This window comes from Leuresthes tenuis, unplaced genomic scaffold, assembly GCF_036924035.1.
Source record: "Leuresthes tenuis unplaced genomic scaffold, fLeuTen1.0.hap1 SCAF_2, whole genome shotgun sequence".
Lineage (NCBI taxonomy): Eukaryota > Metazoa > Chordata > Actinopteri > Atheriniformes > Atherinopsidae > Leuresthes > Leuresthes tenuis.
In genome coordinates this window covers 8,483,469-8,501,653 of record NW_027325356.1, presented here as the reverse complement: position 1 = coordinate 8,501,653, position 18,185 = coordinate 8,483,469, and the positions used below count along the sequence as shown (strand labels likewise).

At 42.4% G+C, this 18,185-nt stretch overlaps 1 protein-coding gene across 11 annotated transcripts in view; it reads left to right on the top strand.

Moving 5' to 3' along the window:
- Nucleotides 1–1,858: 1,858 nt before the first annotated feature.
- The window catches only part of neo1a (neogenin 1a), a 158,631-nt gene continuing 142,304 nt past the window's right edge, over nt 1,859–18,185 (top strand). For all 11 annotated transcript variants that reach the window (XM_072380082.1, XM_072380086.1, XM_072380080.1 and 8 more), the window contains exon 1: nt 1,859–2,462. In XM_072380082.1, coding sequence (XP_072236183.1) covers nt 2,372–2,462 — 91 coding nt within the window. In that variant the 5' untranslated portion in view covers nt 1,859–2,371. The remainder of the gene's footprint in view (nt 2,463–18,185) is intronic.

Genomic DNA, 18,185 nt, shown 5'->3' with positions numbered 1-18,185 from the left:
GAAATAATATGATGAAGATATAAAGAAAAACAATGATAGTTCAAGGGTGGGCCTGGAGGCACACCATACAATCAGTGAAGCACAAAGTATCATTATCGCTGAAAGTGAAAAAAACATTGTGTTTGACATTTTAAATGAGAACATGTCCAGGGCAGCAACAGCTACCAAACAAAAAGAGGCTCAGTCATGCCCAAGGGGCTCCAGGGCTCATGATTAATATGTCAGGCCAGCTGAAACCAGCGGGGGGAGCTGTTCAGTGTGTCTAAGTGAAAGGCTTTGTTTCAAGGATGATACGGCAGAGCTGAGATATCACTTGTTTCCAACAGGGACACCCTTCTGTTTTTACCTCTCCCTAAAGCCAAGTCACAAGCTGAGGGAGAATACAGCAGCTGTTGTTTCAGCTTTCATAATTCTGCTCTTTTCAACAGCAAACAAGCTGTCAGCTTTTTTTTTTTACCGACTCAAGCAGAGCCTCCATTTAAGCAATGGGTGATGCAAATGCCAGACTTTTCACCTCAATATAAAACTCTTTTAACTCATCACCTTTAAAAAACAGGATGTTTACTTCATCCTCTCCTTAATCCCCTGTCCTAAAACAAAACAACCCACCCATGACACTACTTTAGGCAAGTTGATCTGAAATTTAAGGAACTTAATCCCACTCCTGATTCCCAGCCACCATGTGACATCAGGAGTCAAGTTGCAGATGTTGGCCTCTGTGCCTGTTCAGATTGCAATGAACGTAATTATCTGGGATGTGTTATGTGAACAGTTTCAATTGGTAGGGATATATCACTGCAGCTTCCTTTTGTTCTACTATGAAAGCATCTTCATTGCAGGATTATGTTATCAGAAGGTAAAATATCACTGAAACTTGCAGCTATTGAATCCTTTAGACACAGAGGACTCTTGTGACATGAACTAAGATCTTGTTTCACCGCTTTTTATCCGGATCTCAGTCAATGTCCCCTTGAGGACCATGAAAATTCAAGTGCAGAGTATATAAACCCTTCTAAATGGGATTTACTCATATTTCTGTCCACTGAACATAGTCTGACATCAACTTTCATTGCCCAGATTTACAGCATACTAGATACACTACTAAACAATGTCAAAAAGAGGCCAATAAGTAAGGGGCGAAACAACCATGTTGGAGGTTTTATTGTCACATTTATGTTTTACATTTAATGCACTTAGGTACAGTTTTGAGTTACTACTACATCACTGTAGTTCAGACACAAATATGTTGACAACTTTGACTACAATGAAAACACAGTTTAATACAAAATATGGAGTAATCATTTAATGAACTATGATGTCATATAGGGTAAACCAGTATCGATCCCTGAGGAGCTCTTCACAAGCAACCCAGCAGATGGCTATAAAATAGTGAAATCACCTTTACAAGCTACAAAATCCCTACAAAAATGTATCATTCTGAATGATCCCATTTTGCATAATAATTACTCATTTTCTAAAAATTTCATATACATTGTGGGTTTTATGCGTCTGTACTTTTACTTTACATTTAACGCAAGGATTTTACATGTAACAGAATATTTCTACTTTGTGGTATAGGTACAATATCTGAGTACTTCATCCACCCCAGTTTATAGTGCAGTGTTTAAGATGATAACAATAAAGTGTGAACCGGGAAATGGTTTTATCATTTCCAGTTCGGTGAGTTTGAAAAAGCAAAAATGCGTAAAAGTTAAAAAAAAAATTCAGTAGTTTTTTGGGGGGCAAATTGTGTTAATCTGGTGTTGCCTTTGGTAAATGCCACACCGTATTTTAGTTTTTGCCTGAGCACGCAGACAGCCAGGATCCAAACTTCCGTGAGAATCCGCGCCCTGTTTTCCGGGGAGCCGGAGGAGATCCAGCCCTTCCAACACGCTGCTCTCTTACGTCCCGTCCGTGAGCAGTGAGCTGGCCGCGGCGGAGATTTCTCCTTCTGCTCGGATCTTATCTTTTCTCCAACAGATCTCTTTCTTGTCTTTTGTGCGCTGGGCTGATATCGGCGGCAGTGTGGTCGGCACGCCGGTGCGTAATTGTGCGCAAATCGTTTTGAGGCTGCGCCTCTGTGGCAATGGATTGATTTCAGTGTGTTTTTTTCCCCGACCTGTGCTTCGACCAAGTTGAGAAAACAATCTCTAACCTGCGGCTCTCTCCTTCCAGCTACATGTTTCATCCGGCCAGTCTTCAAAGTACCTGGATCCGGATGTTTCTGCACATTTTAGGACTTTGAACTTTTTCATCCTTTGCACATTTGCTGGAGGTGGCCAGGGGATTTTAAGGATCTATTTTTTATTTTTTTTTAAAAACACCTTCTCCGGGGTTCTTGAAGCCTGCAAATATTTATTTGTGAAAAGTGATGGCCGAGCGGGGAGCTCTGTCGCTCCTCTCTCTTCTCTGTCTCACCTTTCCCTGCACGGAGACCACCGCCGCTAAGCATGTCGACAAAGGTAAAACACCGCTCACACTTCAGCTGTCTGCTTCTTCACGCCTCGATTGAACAAACTTGCTCGCATTGGATTTACTTGTGAGGAAAGAAACACATGGAATGTCTCGAAAAACCAGACGCGGGTTTAGGCAGCTATTTCTGCTGTGCTCACGTCAGCCACTCATTCACAATTTAGGTAACTTTGAAAGTAGGCTACTTTTCATAACAGGCGCTCCGTTTAATCCCAGACCAGTCCTGCTAGAAGCAGCAAAGCAACACGCTTTCATACTCCGTCCTTTTGTCTGCACAGAAGCTGTTGAGGCAGATCTGCCGATAGGTTTCCCAGCTTGTCTTTCAAGTGATTCACAGACATGATCATATGCAACTACGTTTTGAAGCTTAAACAATCCATTTACCTGCTGAATTAAGTTCGTCCATTCGTGTGTGTGACAAGCTGTGTGGTCTTGGAGACGCACAGGCTGTCTTGAGTCGCAAAAAATATTTTAAAAAAAAAAGGCTCAACGCATAGAGTCATCTGTTCATCACTGTCAGGTAATAAGCTTGGATCATCAGTCCAGCAGACATCTCATTACCTGGGCGTCGATACACGTTTAGCTGATGGACAAACAGAACGTAATTCATTTGCTTCTGTTAATTGTTTTGAAGTGAGGGCTCTGCACTGCAGTGTGCACTTCACCGACTGCATGTCTCATTCCAACCGGTGGTGCTGTCATAAAAAAATCCACTTACATTAGACGTGATTTGTCACTAGAGGCGTTATTAAGGACGTGTTTCAGCAAACACACCAGGCCCATCATAAATACCCCCCCCCCCCCAGATAAAGGGGGGAATCATCAGTAACCGTGTCTTTTCCTGCAGTTATTGGACCCACAGCCCCACACACCATCACGCACCCTTTCTTGACAAATTCGTATCTTTATCATTTAAGCTGGAAGGCACAAGCACGGCAGCATGTGGTCTGGAAAATCTGATCATAACCGACTGTTGTGCAACATGGCCCAGTTCTTGTGATATGTGAAATAGTCACAGAAAGAAGTCTTAGTGCCTTTGAAAGAACGTTGTGTGTTTAGTCGGCTAATAAGAATGAATGTGCAAAAAGAAGACCGGCCTTGGAGGGACTGGCTTCTACTTGCTGTTGGGCTCTCTTGCGTGTGGAGCCTGATGAAAGACCCTCTCCTGAATGAAAAGCGCTCTGCAGTAGTGGAAGGGGAGATGGAGAGAGAGAAAAAAAGCCCCTCCTTGGCTTTGCTGGAGATCAGTACAAAAGAGAGATGGGGGTAGGGTGAAACAGGCTGACTGTCTGGAAAGTAATAAAACCAGGAGATTAAGGGGTCCAGGGAGTTCCTTTGGGAGCCTTGATTGATTCCAGAGAATTGGACTGGGACCCACACGCAGAGAGTTTCATGTTACTAATTGTGGGGTCCCCTGCACTGGAAATATCTGTTTATTCGAAACACATTTCTTTGAGCTTCCTGGCTGTGGTCACAACTTCTCTTTTCAAAGCTGGCAGAGTTGTGGCCTAAACTTAGAAAGTTCAGTCAGTCTTGTTTGGTTTATGGACCCAAAGTTGTACTTTTTTGTTTACTCTGACATAACCTGCAAAAGTTGAGCCAAACTGCAGCTATTTTCCTCCTCCTGCAGGTTGTAGAAGTTGTTAGGCGTTAGGAAAAAATGTCTTAATAAGTTAGGCTTTTGTAAACAAGTCCCTGTGAGAGGAGTGTAAAATTCATTTCGGCACTATCTTATCTCTGTAACCCTGCTAGAGGGGAATTGTATGCTGATTATCTCCCACAGGGCAGTGCAAATAACTTGCTGAAATGTGCAAACATTTGGCAATCCTCTCTGCTCCTACAGTTGATTCTCCAGGGTATTATCTTCACAGACCACCTCAGATGCAAATCTGCAAAGACTTTCAAAACAGTTGTTGTTTTTCTTTCTTTTTCAGATGCATTTAAGGTTTTCTCCATGGACTCTGCTGTTAAGAACATAATTTACCACCTTTGTGCTGTTGTTTGGAAAGCCCTGGTGGTCCTACATTCCAGTTTGTGAGGAAATAAGTAGGAAGGCTTAAAGATGGGTGTAATTCCATTTGCCTCGGAAGTTGGAACTCGGAGCTGGGAAAGCAGCACACATGGGTTCCAGTCGCAAACTGGAAAACCAGAAGGGTTTTCTCATTGCTGCGCTCACTGACCAGACAAGCTATTATTAGCAATAAAAGCTGATAATGATAAGGCATTTCCCTGTATTTTGCAACATTTTTACTTGTAGAGGCTGGACACTAGTATCTGTGCGAGGGATTTAATGATCGAATAGACAGTTTATCACTGCAGCTAACACCACTTTTCAGTGCAAAGTGGCCATGTTAGGTTTTTTGTGGACAGGACTGGTGAAGTGTCTGACTTCGGGGGGGTCTTTCCAGTTCAATCTTCCTGCTGGAAATTAAGAAACTTAATACATCTTCCTCCAATGACCTTTGAATCTCTACTCACAGTGTCTGAAATGTTTCAGCCATTCATGTAAATGATTTTTACAACTTCATCTTTTTCACATGCCGACATCATCTGGTGACGACTTGAAAGGGGGCATCATAGATACTTAGTAGCTTTTTCTGCTGTATAGAGTATGCTATTTACTGATCATTTATTTATGGCCTCAAATCACTCATAAAGTCCTAATGACCTCCATCCACCAAGAGATGGATAATTGCACACGCGGCCAAGTATTTGATTCCTCTGCCTCACTAATGAACCCACACCATTAGGATATGATGCTCATCTTCCACTGCTTCAGGAGCTCAGTTTGCTGTGGCTCAATGTTGTCGTGTCAGAGATGGCACGATGATGTCAGCAATATGAGGTCGTGCCTTATTTTTGTTTATTCCGGCTACATCTTCTGGTCCAGGATTTGTGGAGGCTAAAATGGAAGCAGTAAGTGAAATAATTTGTCCCTGCTGTCATAGCAGTTTATCACGTGTAATTGGCAGAGTGAAAGGGGGGATCAATACCTTCTCAATAGATGGCTTGACATCTGCTGGTGCTTCGTGTTGGTGGTTGGGGTCAGTGTAATCAACCACTTTTAGCTGACAAGGCGCCCCACTTTCTGAATTTGCTTATATATTGCTGTGGTTCAAAAAGGAGATAACAGCGTGGATTGAATTGCAGGATTTGTGAAGTGCAGTTACACCTATAACAACGTCGGCTTTGTGAAAATATGTTGCTCCTTGAATTGAATACAGTTTGATCCCATTTTCAACAAATCAGTCTCTTACACACTGGCTCAGCTGTTAGTCTGATACTCGTAAAACTAGAGTAAAAACTCATGTGTTCTAAAACATTGAATCCAGGATTTTATGTGCATTTATTGCTATTCAGCAAGCTGTTTAAAAGAGCTTCTCTGACTGACATTGGTGCTCAGTTCCCTGCGCATTCGAAGCATGGACCAGGATAGATTTTTTTGATTACTTGTGGTGGTGAAGTGGGGCTGTTTCGAGTGGAGAGAAGCCCAGCTTACATCATGTTCTAAGACTCAGAGGGGATCATGGGTAAGTCCATGAAACTGCCTCTGTCAGTGTTGCTTCCTGTGATGTGGTGGTGCAGAGGTGTGCATTGGGTCAGATTGGAAATCGGGTATGTTGTAAGAAACAAAACTATTCAAATGAACGATGAGATGTTTTTGCTTCCAGAGCAGAATAATAATTGCAACATTTTTCTTCTTGTTTCAGGGTAGCAAATACTATGTTTCATAGTCATGTGCAAAATAACCCAAACAGCCACCAGCTGCCGATACAACACAGCCTTGTTCATCTGTTCCAAGCCTGTTAACAGAAATTATCTTCATGCACATTTGCTGTGAAGCAAAGTTTCAACAAAGTTTCTACATAATTGGATGTAAAAGAAAATCATATATCACTGTATTGTAGGCATGCTTTGTGATTCTTTGTCAGAAAATAAAGATTTAGTCTCTCGTGGTAATCTGAGTCCCTGTGGAAAGCCTGGTCCCTGAACACAGGAAGAGCCCTTTAAGATGAATTCAAGTGTTGTCCGGAACCATAGCTGTGCTTTGAAAGCCAGCCCACTCCATGTTACGGCTGGTCAGAGAGCTGCTGACATCAAATGTGCTTCTCTTTAAAGCTGAATTTCTCTCAGGTTCAGAGAAACTCCTGCTGTGCCAAAAAAGATATCAGAAGCAGCACCTTTCCAGGTCTGCTGTGTGTTAACTTTATCTCTGCCTGCCCTTTCATGTCAAAACAAACAAACAAACAAACAAACCTGGCTCCGACTTTGAGTTGAGCAGCGTCTAGAGACCATAAAGCGGTCCGTTCTCCTCTAAGGGATGATTCCTGTGATGTCTGATTACCCGCGAGGCATCACATCAGCAACAGTTTTGTCTTCTACAGGAGACGGAGCTGCAACACATTCCCCTCCCTGACATCCACTTTCCCTTTACCGTTGTTCTAAAACTCGAACAAAATGCAAAAATAAGTCACTAGTGCTGTTGTGCTCTCCAGGGTTTCATGTTCTGCTGTGATTGAATGATGTTCAGGCTTAATGACCTCTGGGAGAGTCGAGCCTTCCCCGTTTGTTCGGCGCTGACGCACACAGTAGCAGTGCGAGCAGAAGCGCACGAGGAAGAGACGGGAGTTATGGGGAGATGTCAATAAGACCCCACTTTGTCATCTCCGCTCCTGTTTCATGCTCCGGAGAACTGAACTGGTCACGCTCTGCCTCTTAAGCTTCTGTGTAATCTCACAGTTACACATTCACTACCCTCAAGTTGAGTTGTGTGCGTTGTCGAGCCATTTAGTTAGTAATGTAGATGTTCAAGGTGTGTGGGAGCAGCTTTAGAATGTCTAAAGGAGGAACCAGAAGAAGAATTCTCTCCATTCGGCATCTGGGTGAAATCTTTCCACTCTCTTTTGACCACACGTTGCTGCATGCTTTACAGACTTTAGGAGTTTATATCAGATCAGAATAATTTACACCAAAATAATGATCATTCTGACAGAAATACTGTGACCTCCTTTGTGCATCAGAGCTTCTGGTAGAGCTCCACACAGGCTTACAAGCGAAGGCTGTATGAATAGCAAACTGTCTTCTTTTGGCAAGACATGTTCTGTAATATTTATGTTGAGCTGCGCTGCAGTCACAGTTGGTTATGTTTCTGAGGACAGCGTGGCATTGTCCCGTGTTTCAGCACATACAGAAAAATTACAGTGGCCAAGGTTTCCTGATTGAGTGCACGTCTTCTATAACTGCTGCAAGGCTAATACTAGTGTGTGTGTGTTGATGTTAGATTTAAGTAGCGTACTGCAAGCAAAGAAGCATGTCCCTTGGCTTTGCATTCAAGCAAAACCTTGAAGAAATGGGCTTCGCGGCCCTTCCAAAAGAATCTTTTATACAAGCTCAGCGGGACAGAGGAGACGTTTCTCACTGAAAATTCTCCTCAAACTCTGGCTGCTGGGGTTCCGCAGGGCTCCTGTTGTGACGTCTCCTGGTCGGTGGTGGCAGCTGCACAGGTTTATGACACGTGCAAGCTGTGCTTGTCGGATAAGCCTCAACTAATGAGAGCAAAGCTCTGTTATACACAAAACTGTCCTACAGCTCTGGGGGGCACATTACAGGCATGTCCTATTAAAGCAAGAACTGTTAGGCGTTTGAAAATGTTTGGATTCTTATTTTGAAATCAAAGCAGCCACTGGAGGCGGGCTTTGTCATCTAACTGCAGGGGGACAAGAGAAGATGAAACTATCTTAAATCGGGAAATTGAGCACATTAAAGCGGCGCTTTAGTTCTTCATTTCTTTACCACAAACTACATTTTTGTGAAGGTTCTGCAGGTTTTTGCATCAGTTGCTCCTCGAATCTTAAATATGATTGGAGAAATTTATATTGCCAACCTAATTCTGTGGAGTATGTGTTCTTTCCCACCAGCAGTCTCTGTTGTAAATTAAGAGTGACTAATAGCATTCTTGAAAGATGGATTAATAACCTTCATTTGCTTGCACTGTAGCTGCTGGAGGTCCAACATCCTGCAGCTCTCAGACATGAATTTATTCTCTGCTGTCCTTTTGGAGGACGTCCAGGGTGTGATGAATTAACCCGAAAGTCTTCTTAGTAGTTTATTTCAGAGTGCAGTGCAGCTGTTAAGTAACATGAGCTAGAATTAATGCAACTTTCGGTTTTATTCATGGTTGTTCAGTATGAAAAGTTCAACTTGTGCTCTCCCCAGACAAGAAGTATTTCTTATAGGTCCTCCGTCCTTCTGATACTTTCTCTGCCAGATTTGTATTTTTTCAAACCTCAAGCATCCCCATCTTCTCTGAAATTGTGCTCTGTTAACCAGTATTTGTATGTGGTGGAGATCTTCCACACACACTCAAGGTATCATTCACTCATGTACACAGCCTTCATTCAGTCAAAGGAACTTTTCATTTGTTGAAAGGGTGTGGAGGCAGGCCATCACAGAGAGGGGCCTGTGAGCCCTGCTCAGCAGAGCTGGCTGCCATCGGCTCGTAACCGGCTGTGGCTCTTGGCAGCTTTAAACAGGGTTAGATGTGTGTGTCTGTGTATCTTTTGGTGGGTATTTGTATAGACGTGTGCCACCCATATGGGGTTAAACGACTGTTTTATCTAGGAAGTTCAGAGAGTTTTTTTTGCTTGAAGTAACTCTTAAGAAAAAAACCAAATGTTTACCTGCTTGCACTTAGACCACTTTCATTCAGCTTCGAGTTTGTTCTGTGCAGCAGCCAGAAACCACGGTGGCTCTGATTTGGCTTTATGGCCTGGGAGCTTATTTTGGGGAACAAAATCAAGCAGGGAGGCATTGATAGCCACAGTCTTATTGTGGAAGACTTTATTTAGTTCAGTTAGTTTAAAATGACAGATTTTAGAGTCGTGTGGTTTGGGTCTGTGAAAGAACTTTGATTTCTCAAAAAACATTTTATAGGATTCGCTTGTATGAAAATCTGCTGTTTTACTTTGGGAAAAGTTTTTTTTTCCACAGCGTTAGCGTTGCGATAGCACAGTTATAAAAATCTGCCTCACATTTGTTGTTCTGTTTTACAAAGTAGTTTGCCTGGTTTGGAAATCCAATACAACCCACTTAACTTTTTAGCATGGTCGGCACAGTGTGTTCCAGCGTCAGCAGGAAGAAGAGGGTGTCATTTATTTTTTTTTGTCCCACACTGTACTTTTCCATGGCACTGTCTCAGCACGTAGAGCAGCAGCAGCGTCCTGGATTGTTGAGTCTCAGACATTAAGTTTAAACAATTTAGGGTTTAGAGTTAAGACCTGTAGAGGCTCTGTTGCAGTCATGTGTGTATATGTCAACAAGGTGTCCATGTTCTGCCTCGAATCCCTCTATTCAACCTCCCAGTTTTGAGTTTGATTTCACCTGCTGCTATGGTGACCTCCGAAAAAACAATTCTCCTGGTTTTAACCAATGTTTCTGCTGCTAATTCCAAGCTGAAACGACTCTTTGAAAAGTTCAGCATTGCATAGAGGCTCCTTTGTGCTGTAGGGAGCTCCCCTCTGGCACGAGGCTTTACTGTCTGCAGTGACTTTGCACCATGTTATTGGAGCCAGTTCCTCCTCAACTCTTAGCTCATCTACTTCTATCTATTTAATACTTTGCCGTGATGTAATGGAATTGGCCGTCTTTTTTGATTCTGCTTTCTTGCCCCTTCACAGTTGGATAAAAGTGTTCCTCTGCAGCAGTCCCTGCAAGATGCTGTTTGTGAATTCTCTTCTAACAAAAGATAAGCTGTAGCTTGACCTCTGAAATGTACATCGCAATTTTAAAGTTTGTTTTGCTGCCAAGGTAAGTGTGTTAAGTATATAATACGGTTTATCAAAATTTGAAGCAGAAAGTGAGCTATTGGAGCTGCTCTTTTTCCAATAGTGGTAAACGGAAGCTAAACAGGGGCAAAGGCACGCACTCAGGAGCTATTTAAAACTGAATTGTCTGTCTGGAGTTGGTTCTGATTTTTAATGAGTGGGCTACACTTCCTGCTCAGCCAGGCACCAGGTAAACAAAATGAGATGCATCTTCCTTTCATTACATATGCACATGCTTTTTCTAAGGTTGATATCGAACATTTGGAAAGATTAGAATCAGTGTATGAATTCAATAACTAAGACTGGCTGTGATCTGAAACCTGAGATTGTAAGGAGCATTACTGACACAACTTTGATAAAAATGCTAACAGTCCTACGTACAATGCAGCACAGTCACTGCTGGGCCGAGCTACACGGAACCCTAAGAGCAGCATCTGTGGCAGTCTTTTCAGCGGTCTCTGAATGCACTCATGACCTTTCTCTGTTTGTTGTACATGAGGAAGAGGAGTTTGAGTTGGTAAGAGGATAAGCAGGCAGATGCTGAGGTGAGGATTTCTTTTTTTATCCAGCTTGAAGTGTACGCATGCAGTGATGGAAAGCAGCTGCATCTCTTCCCTCTGATTCTTTAAGCAATGTCCCTTGAACCTTGACTCGACTGCCACCTCCCTGTCTCAGCTTGTGACAGGCCGCTCAGCCGCAGTACCAGCATGGCTGCGAAATGGATGGCAGCCAGTAGGGAGCACCTGCGGAGGAATAGCAGGCTAGCAGCATTCCATCACAGAGCCCTGAGACACAGATGTCATGAGACAAGAGGGAGGTGAATGGAGTGGGGGATGGGTGGGAAGGGCCAGTGGCGGAGGTTTTGGAATATTGGGGCAGTAATGGAGTGGGATAGCAAGCCAGCTGCTACCAACAGATTCTTAATGAGGTTTCCCATCAAGAACACAGGGAGATGAACATTAATGACGACAGTTAAACCTGTCTGTTCATTTATTCCCCCCCTTTCAATCATGTTGGGATGAGGTGCCTGACATGTTTGTGCACACATGAATTGTTTTTTTTTCCCCTCAAGCCACATTTTCACTTTAAAGGGGCTGAAGAGTACAACAGTCATTTTCATTATTGATTAATCCATTTTTGTCTGATCACTAGGCCGGTCACAGTTAACAATTAATCATGTAATCAAATTATTTTAGATTATCGCAATGATGGTTGCATAATCAGTTATTAGTTTATTTGAAAATTGCTTGGTGAAACGGACAAAAAAAAGTGTCATTTCCACATTGTTTTCTACTTCGTTCAGCTCGTTATCCGCCTGTCCTCTGCTGTGGACATGGCATCTCTTCCGAGTGGAATTTTTCTATAAAAAGCTTAAAAGGCAAAGAAGCATCTGTAATTTGGAAGTGAATGTTCCTTTATTCATTTAAAAATGACTGTTTTTCTTTAAAAAGGTGTTGTTAATTATTAAGTTGTAGGCTTATATTATGATAGTTTTTAGAAATGAACAGAGACAATTCAATTATTAATTGCAATTCTTGTTATGGTAATTACCTACTATCATTTTATAATTGTGACAGCCCTATTGATCAGTTTATTAATCATTTCGTCCATTTTTGGGTAATTTACCCAAAAATGTGTTAATTTTTTTTACCTACAGCATAAACCGGAGAAAAGCAACAGATCCAGATCTGGGTGCCACACTCACCCCCACGAGGCTGAAAAAAGATAGAGGCTATTGAAAGTTAATGAATAACAGCCATGTAGTTTTTTCACTCAGTAAATGGTCAAAACAATCATTTGCATATTGAAGTTATTGTTGACTTATTAGATTTTGCACAGGTATAGTGTGCATCTGTAGGAAAAGCATGGTCATCATGATCAGATTGTTAACAGATTGTGTGGATTGGGCTGTCACTCTTTGTCCTCTCACCTGCAGATTCCAGTGCTCCTACCTTTTTATTTTTTTTCTTCAAAGATTTAAAACTTGCACTGTGTTCCTCTAAGCCAACAACAAGTTGCTGTTCGTGTCGCAGTGCGCATGGCGTGAACCATCCTGCAGATCAGTAAATTTGACTTGCTCGGAGTATATTTGAGGCTAAGCCGCCATTCGCCTGTCCAGTTTGAAAACCAGCCAAGTAACTGCTGCATTGCTAATAATATCCACTGCATTGAACTATTATCCAGAGTGTGAAAAATATTTTACCAATGTGAAGTGACAGTGAGATTTCATGTAAGCTTCTCCCAGCAACTAACGCTCTTGAATTAGTAGTTTGGGAGAAAAGCTTTTTCTGCTTTCAAACTTCATTTACCTGGCGTGGTCTAAATTAGTCCTGAGTGCATAAGCATGTCAGTCAAGCTTTTTGGACACCTGCTGAACAAATTCACTCAAAGGGAACACGTACACACAAATGCACGCTCTCAGAGCAGGATCCGAAAATATGTCCTGCAGTCTGTCTGTGCGATGTGGCACAAAATACTGTAGAGAGGTGTAGCAAATCTAAATGAAAATTCACTCAAGATCATTTCATTAAGAAGGTGTGAAAGCAGCTTAATTCAAGCTGGTTTTGGCTCCCCTCACCAGGCCATGTTTGGTACGAAGCAACAGTTCATTCAGCTGGAAAATGTGAATGCTTCTTTTAAAGCAGGACACCAAGGTGTACACTTTCTTTTCTCCTCAAAAGAAGATGTCAGAAGTGTTCTCGAGTTACAAAGGATAGTGGTTTTATTAGCAGCTACCAGCCTGTGGGGTGCTTTTTGTTGCAGAGTGACAGGGGACTTAATAATGAAGCTCTCTAACCCAATCAACCCTGAATCAGTGGAGCCCTTCTTTCCCTTCATTGTCCCTCTCTCAATCCCCCCACAGTGCCACTGCATTCCCAGCCTGGCGGGGCAGTGTCTCAGGGCCAGAGCCATGTCACGCACCCTGTTTCGCCCCAAAAGACCGTGGTGGGGGGGGTCAGGGGTTCAAGTGCTCGCCATGGGTCGATGGGTGGGATGCCTGGTGACTGTGGGTTGAACCCCTGCACTGACTACATCAGGAATTAGCTTTTAATGACAAAGAAATGGGCTAACCTCACAATATCCAGCCATGTGCCTTTAGCACGCTGTTACCGATCTTTTCCGGTTTTTCCCTTTCCTTCAAGCAGACTTCAAAAGAGAGGCATAGATGGCCCCTCCTGGATCAGCATCAATACAGTAGGAAAGCAGTCGGAGAACATTCCTAGCGTGCTACACAGGGGTAGAGTGTGAATTTTATGAGCTGTGTCTCTGCTAGTCGCACACATACCTGCGATTCATGTGCTTGCTGTAGAAGCTTAACCCCTTCTCATGTGTAATGTTTGAAGTACAACTGCTGGATTTGAAGGCTTGTTGGCCACTACACATGCCAGTGCTTTTGAGGTTTTACCCAAATCCACTGCTGTTTTTTTTATTGTCATCCTGTGCTTGTGCCTCACCTAATTGACCATGTTCTTTAAATGCCCTTAAAAACATCCACTGACATTTTAAGAAATTAAGTTATATGTTGTTTTACCAAGAACTGGAGTCTCAAGATCAATAACAATTTAATTCCTATGCATTTAGTATGGAAATGGAACTTTAATGCACTAAGCGCACCTTGTCACAGGGGCTAGAAAGCAGAGGAATCTCCCATGAGAATGACCTGCATAGTAACTCTAAAACTGTCTTACACATCAGTGAATTCTTTATTTTTAGCCAGAGAGCTGCTCATCATCACAGTCTGCTCCTTTCATGGTCTCCATCTTCAGAGTAGAAGTATTGATCGTTTTCATTTTACCACAGGTCAAAGCCAGGAGTAGGTCTGAGAGCCACTCATTGGCTTAACCAACCATTTTGATTAAAGTACAATTCTTTTTGTTGGCAAATGACATAAACTTAATCTATTATTTGATTTTTGTCTTTTAATTCTGTTAGAGATTTTAAACCTAGTAAGATGTTTTTGAAATGTTAACAGTTTAGACACTTTCAAACCAAACCTTTTCCTACAACACGAACCAGACAAATAATGACCTCTTAAGCTTTCTACACACTGCTTCGATTTCATGTCCACACTGAAGTTCTCCTTCTTCTTCTTCTTTAAAATGGCACTGTGAGAGTTTTCGTTGCTTTAGTTGAATGTTTCAGTGCATTTCAGAGGTCCTTTGTTCATCGGGCTAAGACAAGTTTTTCTTTAGTGTCATGGATACGTAATTAGTTTTGACAGTAGCTAAGCAAAGATCTTGAGTTTGCTGTTTAAAAAAAAAATAAAAAATTTGAGGAAGAGCAAACAACTCTGCTTGAAATAATCAATTCACTTAACACAGACAGTGCAGTGTTAACAGTTGGTCAACTCGTTGGTAATCTTAATGAATGACCTTTGCAGTTATTGTTTTTATAAGTGTTGAATGAGTTCCATGGTTTTTTTATGGTGTTACAACACAAAAAACACAAAACAATACAGAAGACAAGGTTTTTCTAGCACAAATAGACTCGTGCTCAGCTGGTTTAGGTGTTTTGGTGTTGCTGCCTTTTATAAAGTACAACTGTTGCTGGTCTTTCTGTTTATATAAGACGAAAATGGCAAAGACTTTGTATTTGATCCCACCCCCCCCAAAATAAAATCTCTTGCTTTGCTGTGGCATTAAAAGACTCACAGAGCTCTCTTATTTTAAAACTGAATTAATATATACATCTAACTCATGAAAACAATTCTCATTGAAAGAGCCAGAAAGTCCTTCTCCCTTTCAAGATACTTAATTAAAGCACAGTATCCATGTGTTGTGGGTTTTCTGGTCAGTGTGTCCACAGTCTGCATAGATAAGATTTCCTGAGGGGAAACAATTGTGTGAAATGCAGGAAGCCATTAGAAAGCCAGGGACTCATGTCTCTCCCTGCTGAGTAAATAGCGTCTGGGCCCCCCCTCCCTCCCATTTTATCCGCTTCTGAATGAGCCCAGCACTTGTAACAATAAAGGCAGGAAATGAACTGTACTCGCACAGAAGCGTGCAGGATGCTCATTGTGTTCTTAATTGACCAAAGTAGGTTGGGTTATAAAATCCGACTTTTCTCCAGGTAAGACGAAAATAACTCAAAGGTAACATGCAGAAGGTGTGGTCAAAAAGCAGCTAATGAGGCTGTATTTATTTGCATGATTTTAGATATTTTGGTCTGTGTCTTAACTGACCCAGTTTGTGTGAAATTGGAGCCTTGCTTTTAATGCTCACAGGAAACATACAGCACACATTTGCAAGTGTATGAAAAAGAAACGTGTCACCATTTGGCACCGTCTGTTGTGTGTGGCACCCCTCACAGTCACAACTGTTTAGGATTCGCTAACCTCATCTGCCTGTAGACTCTTTTCTCTCTGGAGTGCAGACGGGACTCGGAGCCAGACAGCGTTGCTTGAGTTGTCACCTGAGAAGCCCTCCAGGGGAAAGTTGTTTTGTCCTTGAATGTAGACCATAAGCGTATTTGGGCTGATCTGCATTCAGAGGAGATTGGTATTGTAGGGGATTGAGGTTATGTGAACTACCCAATCCTACCTTTTCATTAAATGGCATTCAACTATTTTAGTCTTTGTTTCAATGGGGTTCTTAGCACAAAGAATAAATGAAGCCACTTCCAAATGACCATTGTGGCTTTATTGCTGAGGAAAGGATCACTTGTTATCTGGCCCACTTTTTATACATGCTGTAATTGATATTTGGTTTACCCCCAAGATTAAGTGAAAACTAAGTAGGTTCGCACTGAGGATTTTCCCAGATTAACTCCAAGAGTCCAATCTAAGTGGTGATGCTCCCGTATCATCCCAAGCGTCCGCCTTACCTGGGATTTACTAGCATATGAAAGGGAAATGAGATCAGAGGTGGTGATAAAATCCTGCAGCAAAGCCTCCCTCAGAGAAAATTAGATGCACACATGGCATTGTCTGTCACCAGCTGCTCATGTCCTCATTTCCCATTAATTGATTTTGGGTGTTCAGGTGATGAGAGGACATGCAGTCCTTCAGAGTGGAGCACGGTGCGTCCATCTTTTTTCTTCTGCTGGCTTTTTTTGCATCGTGTATGTTGTGCAGTTTTGCTGTGGCTTGTTTGTATTGTGGCATGTGAACACATAAGCTTCCTTTGTTGGAGCCTGAAGCGATAGTTGTCTTTTCACTGTTACCCATCCACACCGTGTCCACCCACTGCTACGTAGGGTCCCCATATCCCGGCAGATTCACAAGCAACTAATTTAAGGGCTGTTAAGTGATTTGGCATCTGTCTTTTATTGGACCCTTGCGAGCCACAACTACCACCCCCCCCCCCTCTTAGCCATCGCTACCTATGCCTGTGGCGTCAACGCTTGCTTTTGAATTTCAATTAGCCCTGAATGTGTTACTGTGTTTATTTGAGGGGGGAGGGGTGCTACTAGGTGTAGCTGGTTGTGTGTGTCAATCAAATATTCAGCATGACCAATGTGCAACTCGGTGAAGGCTAGTTGGTGTGTTCTCAGGGGGCACAAGGCTTTAAGTGCTGCCCACGGGGCGTACCCTGCCCTCCACTGTTCACACATTGAGCTCTCTCCCCTCGTCATCTTCTTCACAATGTGAACACAGGCAGAACAATCAATAACAGCCTGACTGTCGTCCTTCATCCACCCTCCTCCCCCTTCCAACTCCTCCTCTGGTCAGCCGCTCCCTTCTCTCCATTTATCAACACTGTGTTTGATGTTGGCTTCATCATTCTCTGTCAACCCCCTCAACACTGCGATGTGTGTAATTGTATTAGATTTGTCATGGTTGTGTAGTGATTTGGTCTGCCCCTGCTGGCTCTGGGCCAAAGGCCTTTATTTTGTGTACCTGCACCCCTGGCATTAGTCTAAGTATCTGTGGTATTTAATATATTTCCATATGGTTCAGTGAGTTCTCTTGGTACCCTAAGGAACATCACATCCTTTATTAAAGACTGTTTTGCTTTTTGGGAGTTCCATTGTTCCCAACATCCCTCTCTTGTTACTAGGCAATGAAGCATAAGTGATCATTAAAAATCAAGCCCCACAGCAGGCCATTTGTATGAGTGGAAGTGACTGAAGCCCTGTTGCCCTGAAATTACACAGAGGCGATGTATGTGAGAACGCAATCAGTTGGACCGGACCTTGGGAGGAATTTTCCCAACCAGCTTACCAATAAAAAGTCCCTGTCATGTCTGATTGGATCCATGTCTGAATAAAGCAGACACTTTCCCAAGTATAATGCTTTTATAATGCTTCTTCACAACCAACAGTGAATAAGATAAACAACAAAACCACTAAAAATGTCTAACTGGTGAGACTGAGATTCAGGAAGTTCTTTTCAGACTGGATGTCGCCTAAAGAGTCGGACAAATTCTTGTTGAATCCAAGAATGTATTCCCAACAGTGAGATGGAGTCGGACACAGACGATCCTCTTCTGTGTAGCGTGTGTGAGGGCAGTCCCACTCACTGGACATTGTCATGAGTTTATTTGAGGCTGAGCTCCCGAGGCACCTCCAGATTGGATTCGATTACGATTCAGATGGCTGTGATGTGATTATAAAATGATTACTGAAGCATCTTATTTTCTACACAGAACTTCTGTTTTTTGTTTAACTCACTGTGTGATGCTTGTGATAAAGAACATGATTAATTTCCTCCCAATATCTTTGATTAATAATAATAAAACAAATTGAGAAGATGTGGCCACTTCACAGAAATTGTGCATTTGGCAACATATTGTGGCACCAGGAAGATAGAATTGTTCCTGTAGCAGCGTACTTGTAGTAAATTAATACACATACCAGCATATGTTGAGTCATTGTCAGAAATTAACAGAATTCTAAGCAGCATCCTCCTGTTTTGGGCAAGAGCTCGGCCATCTTGTGCGTGCTGTAGAC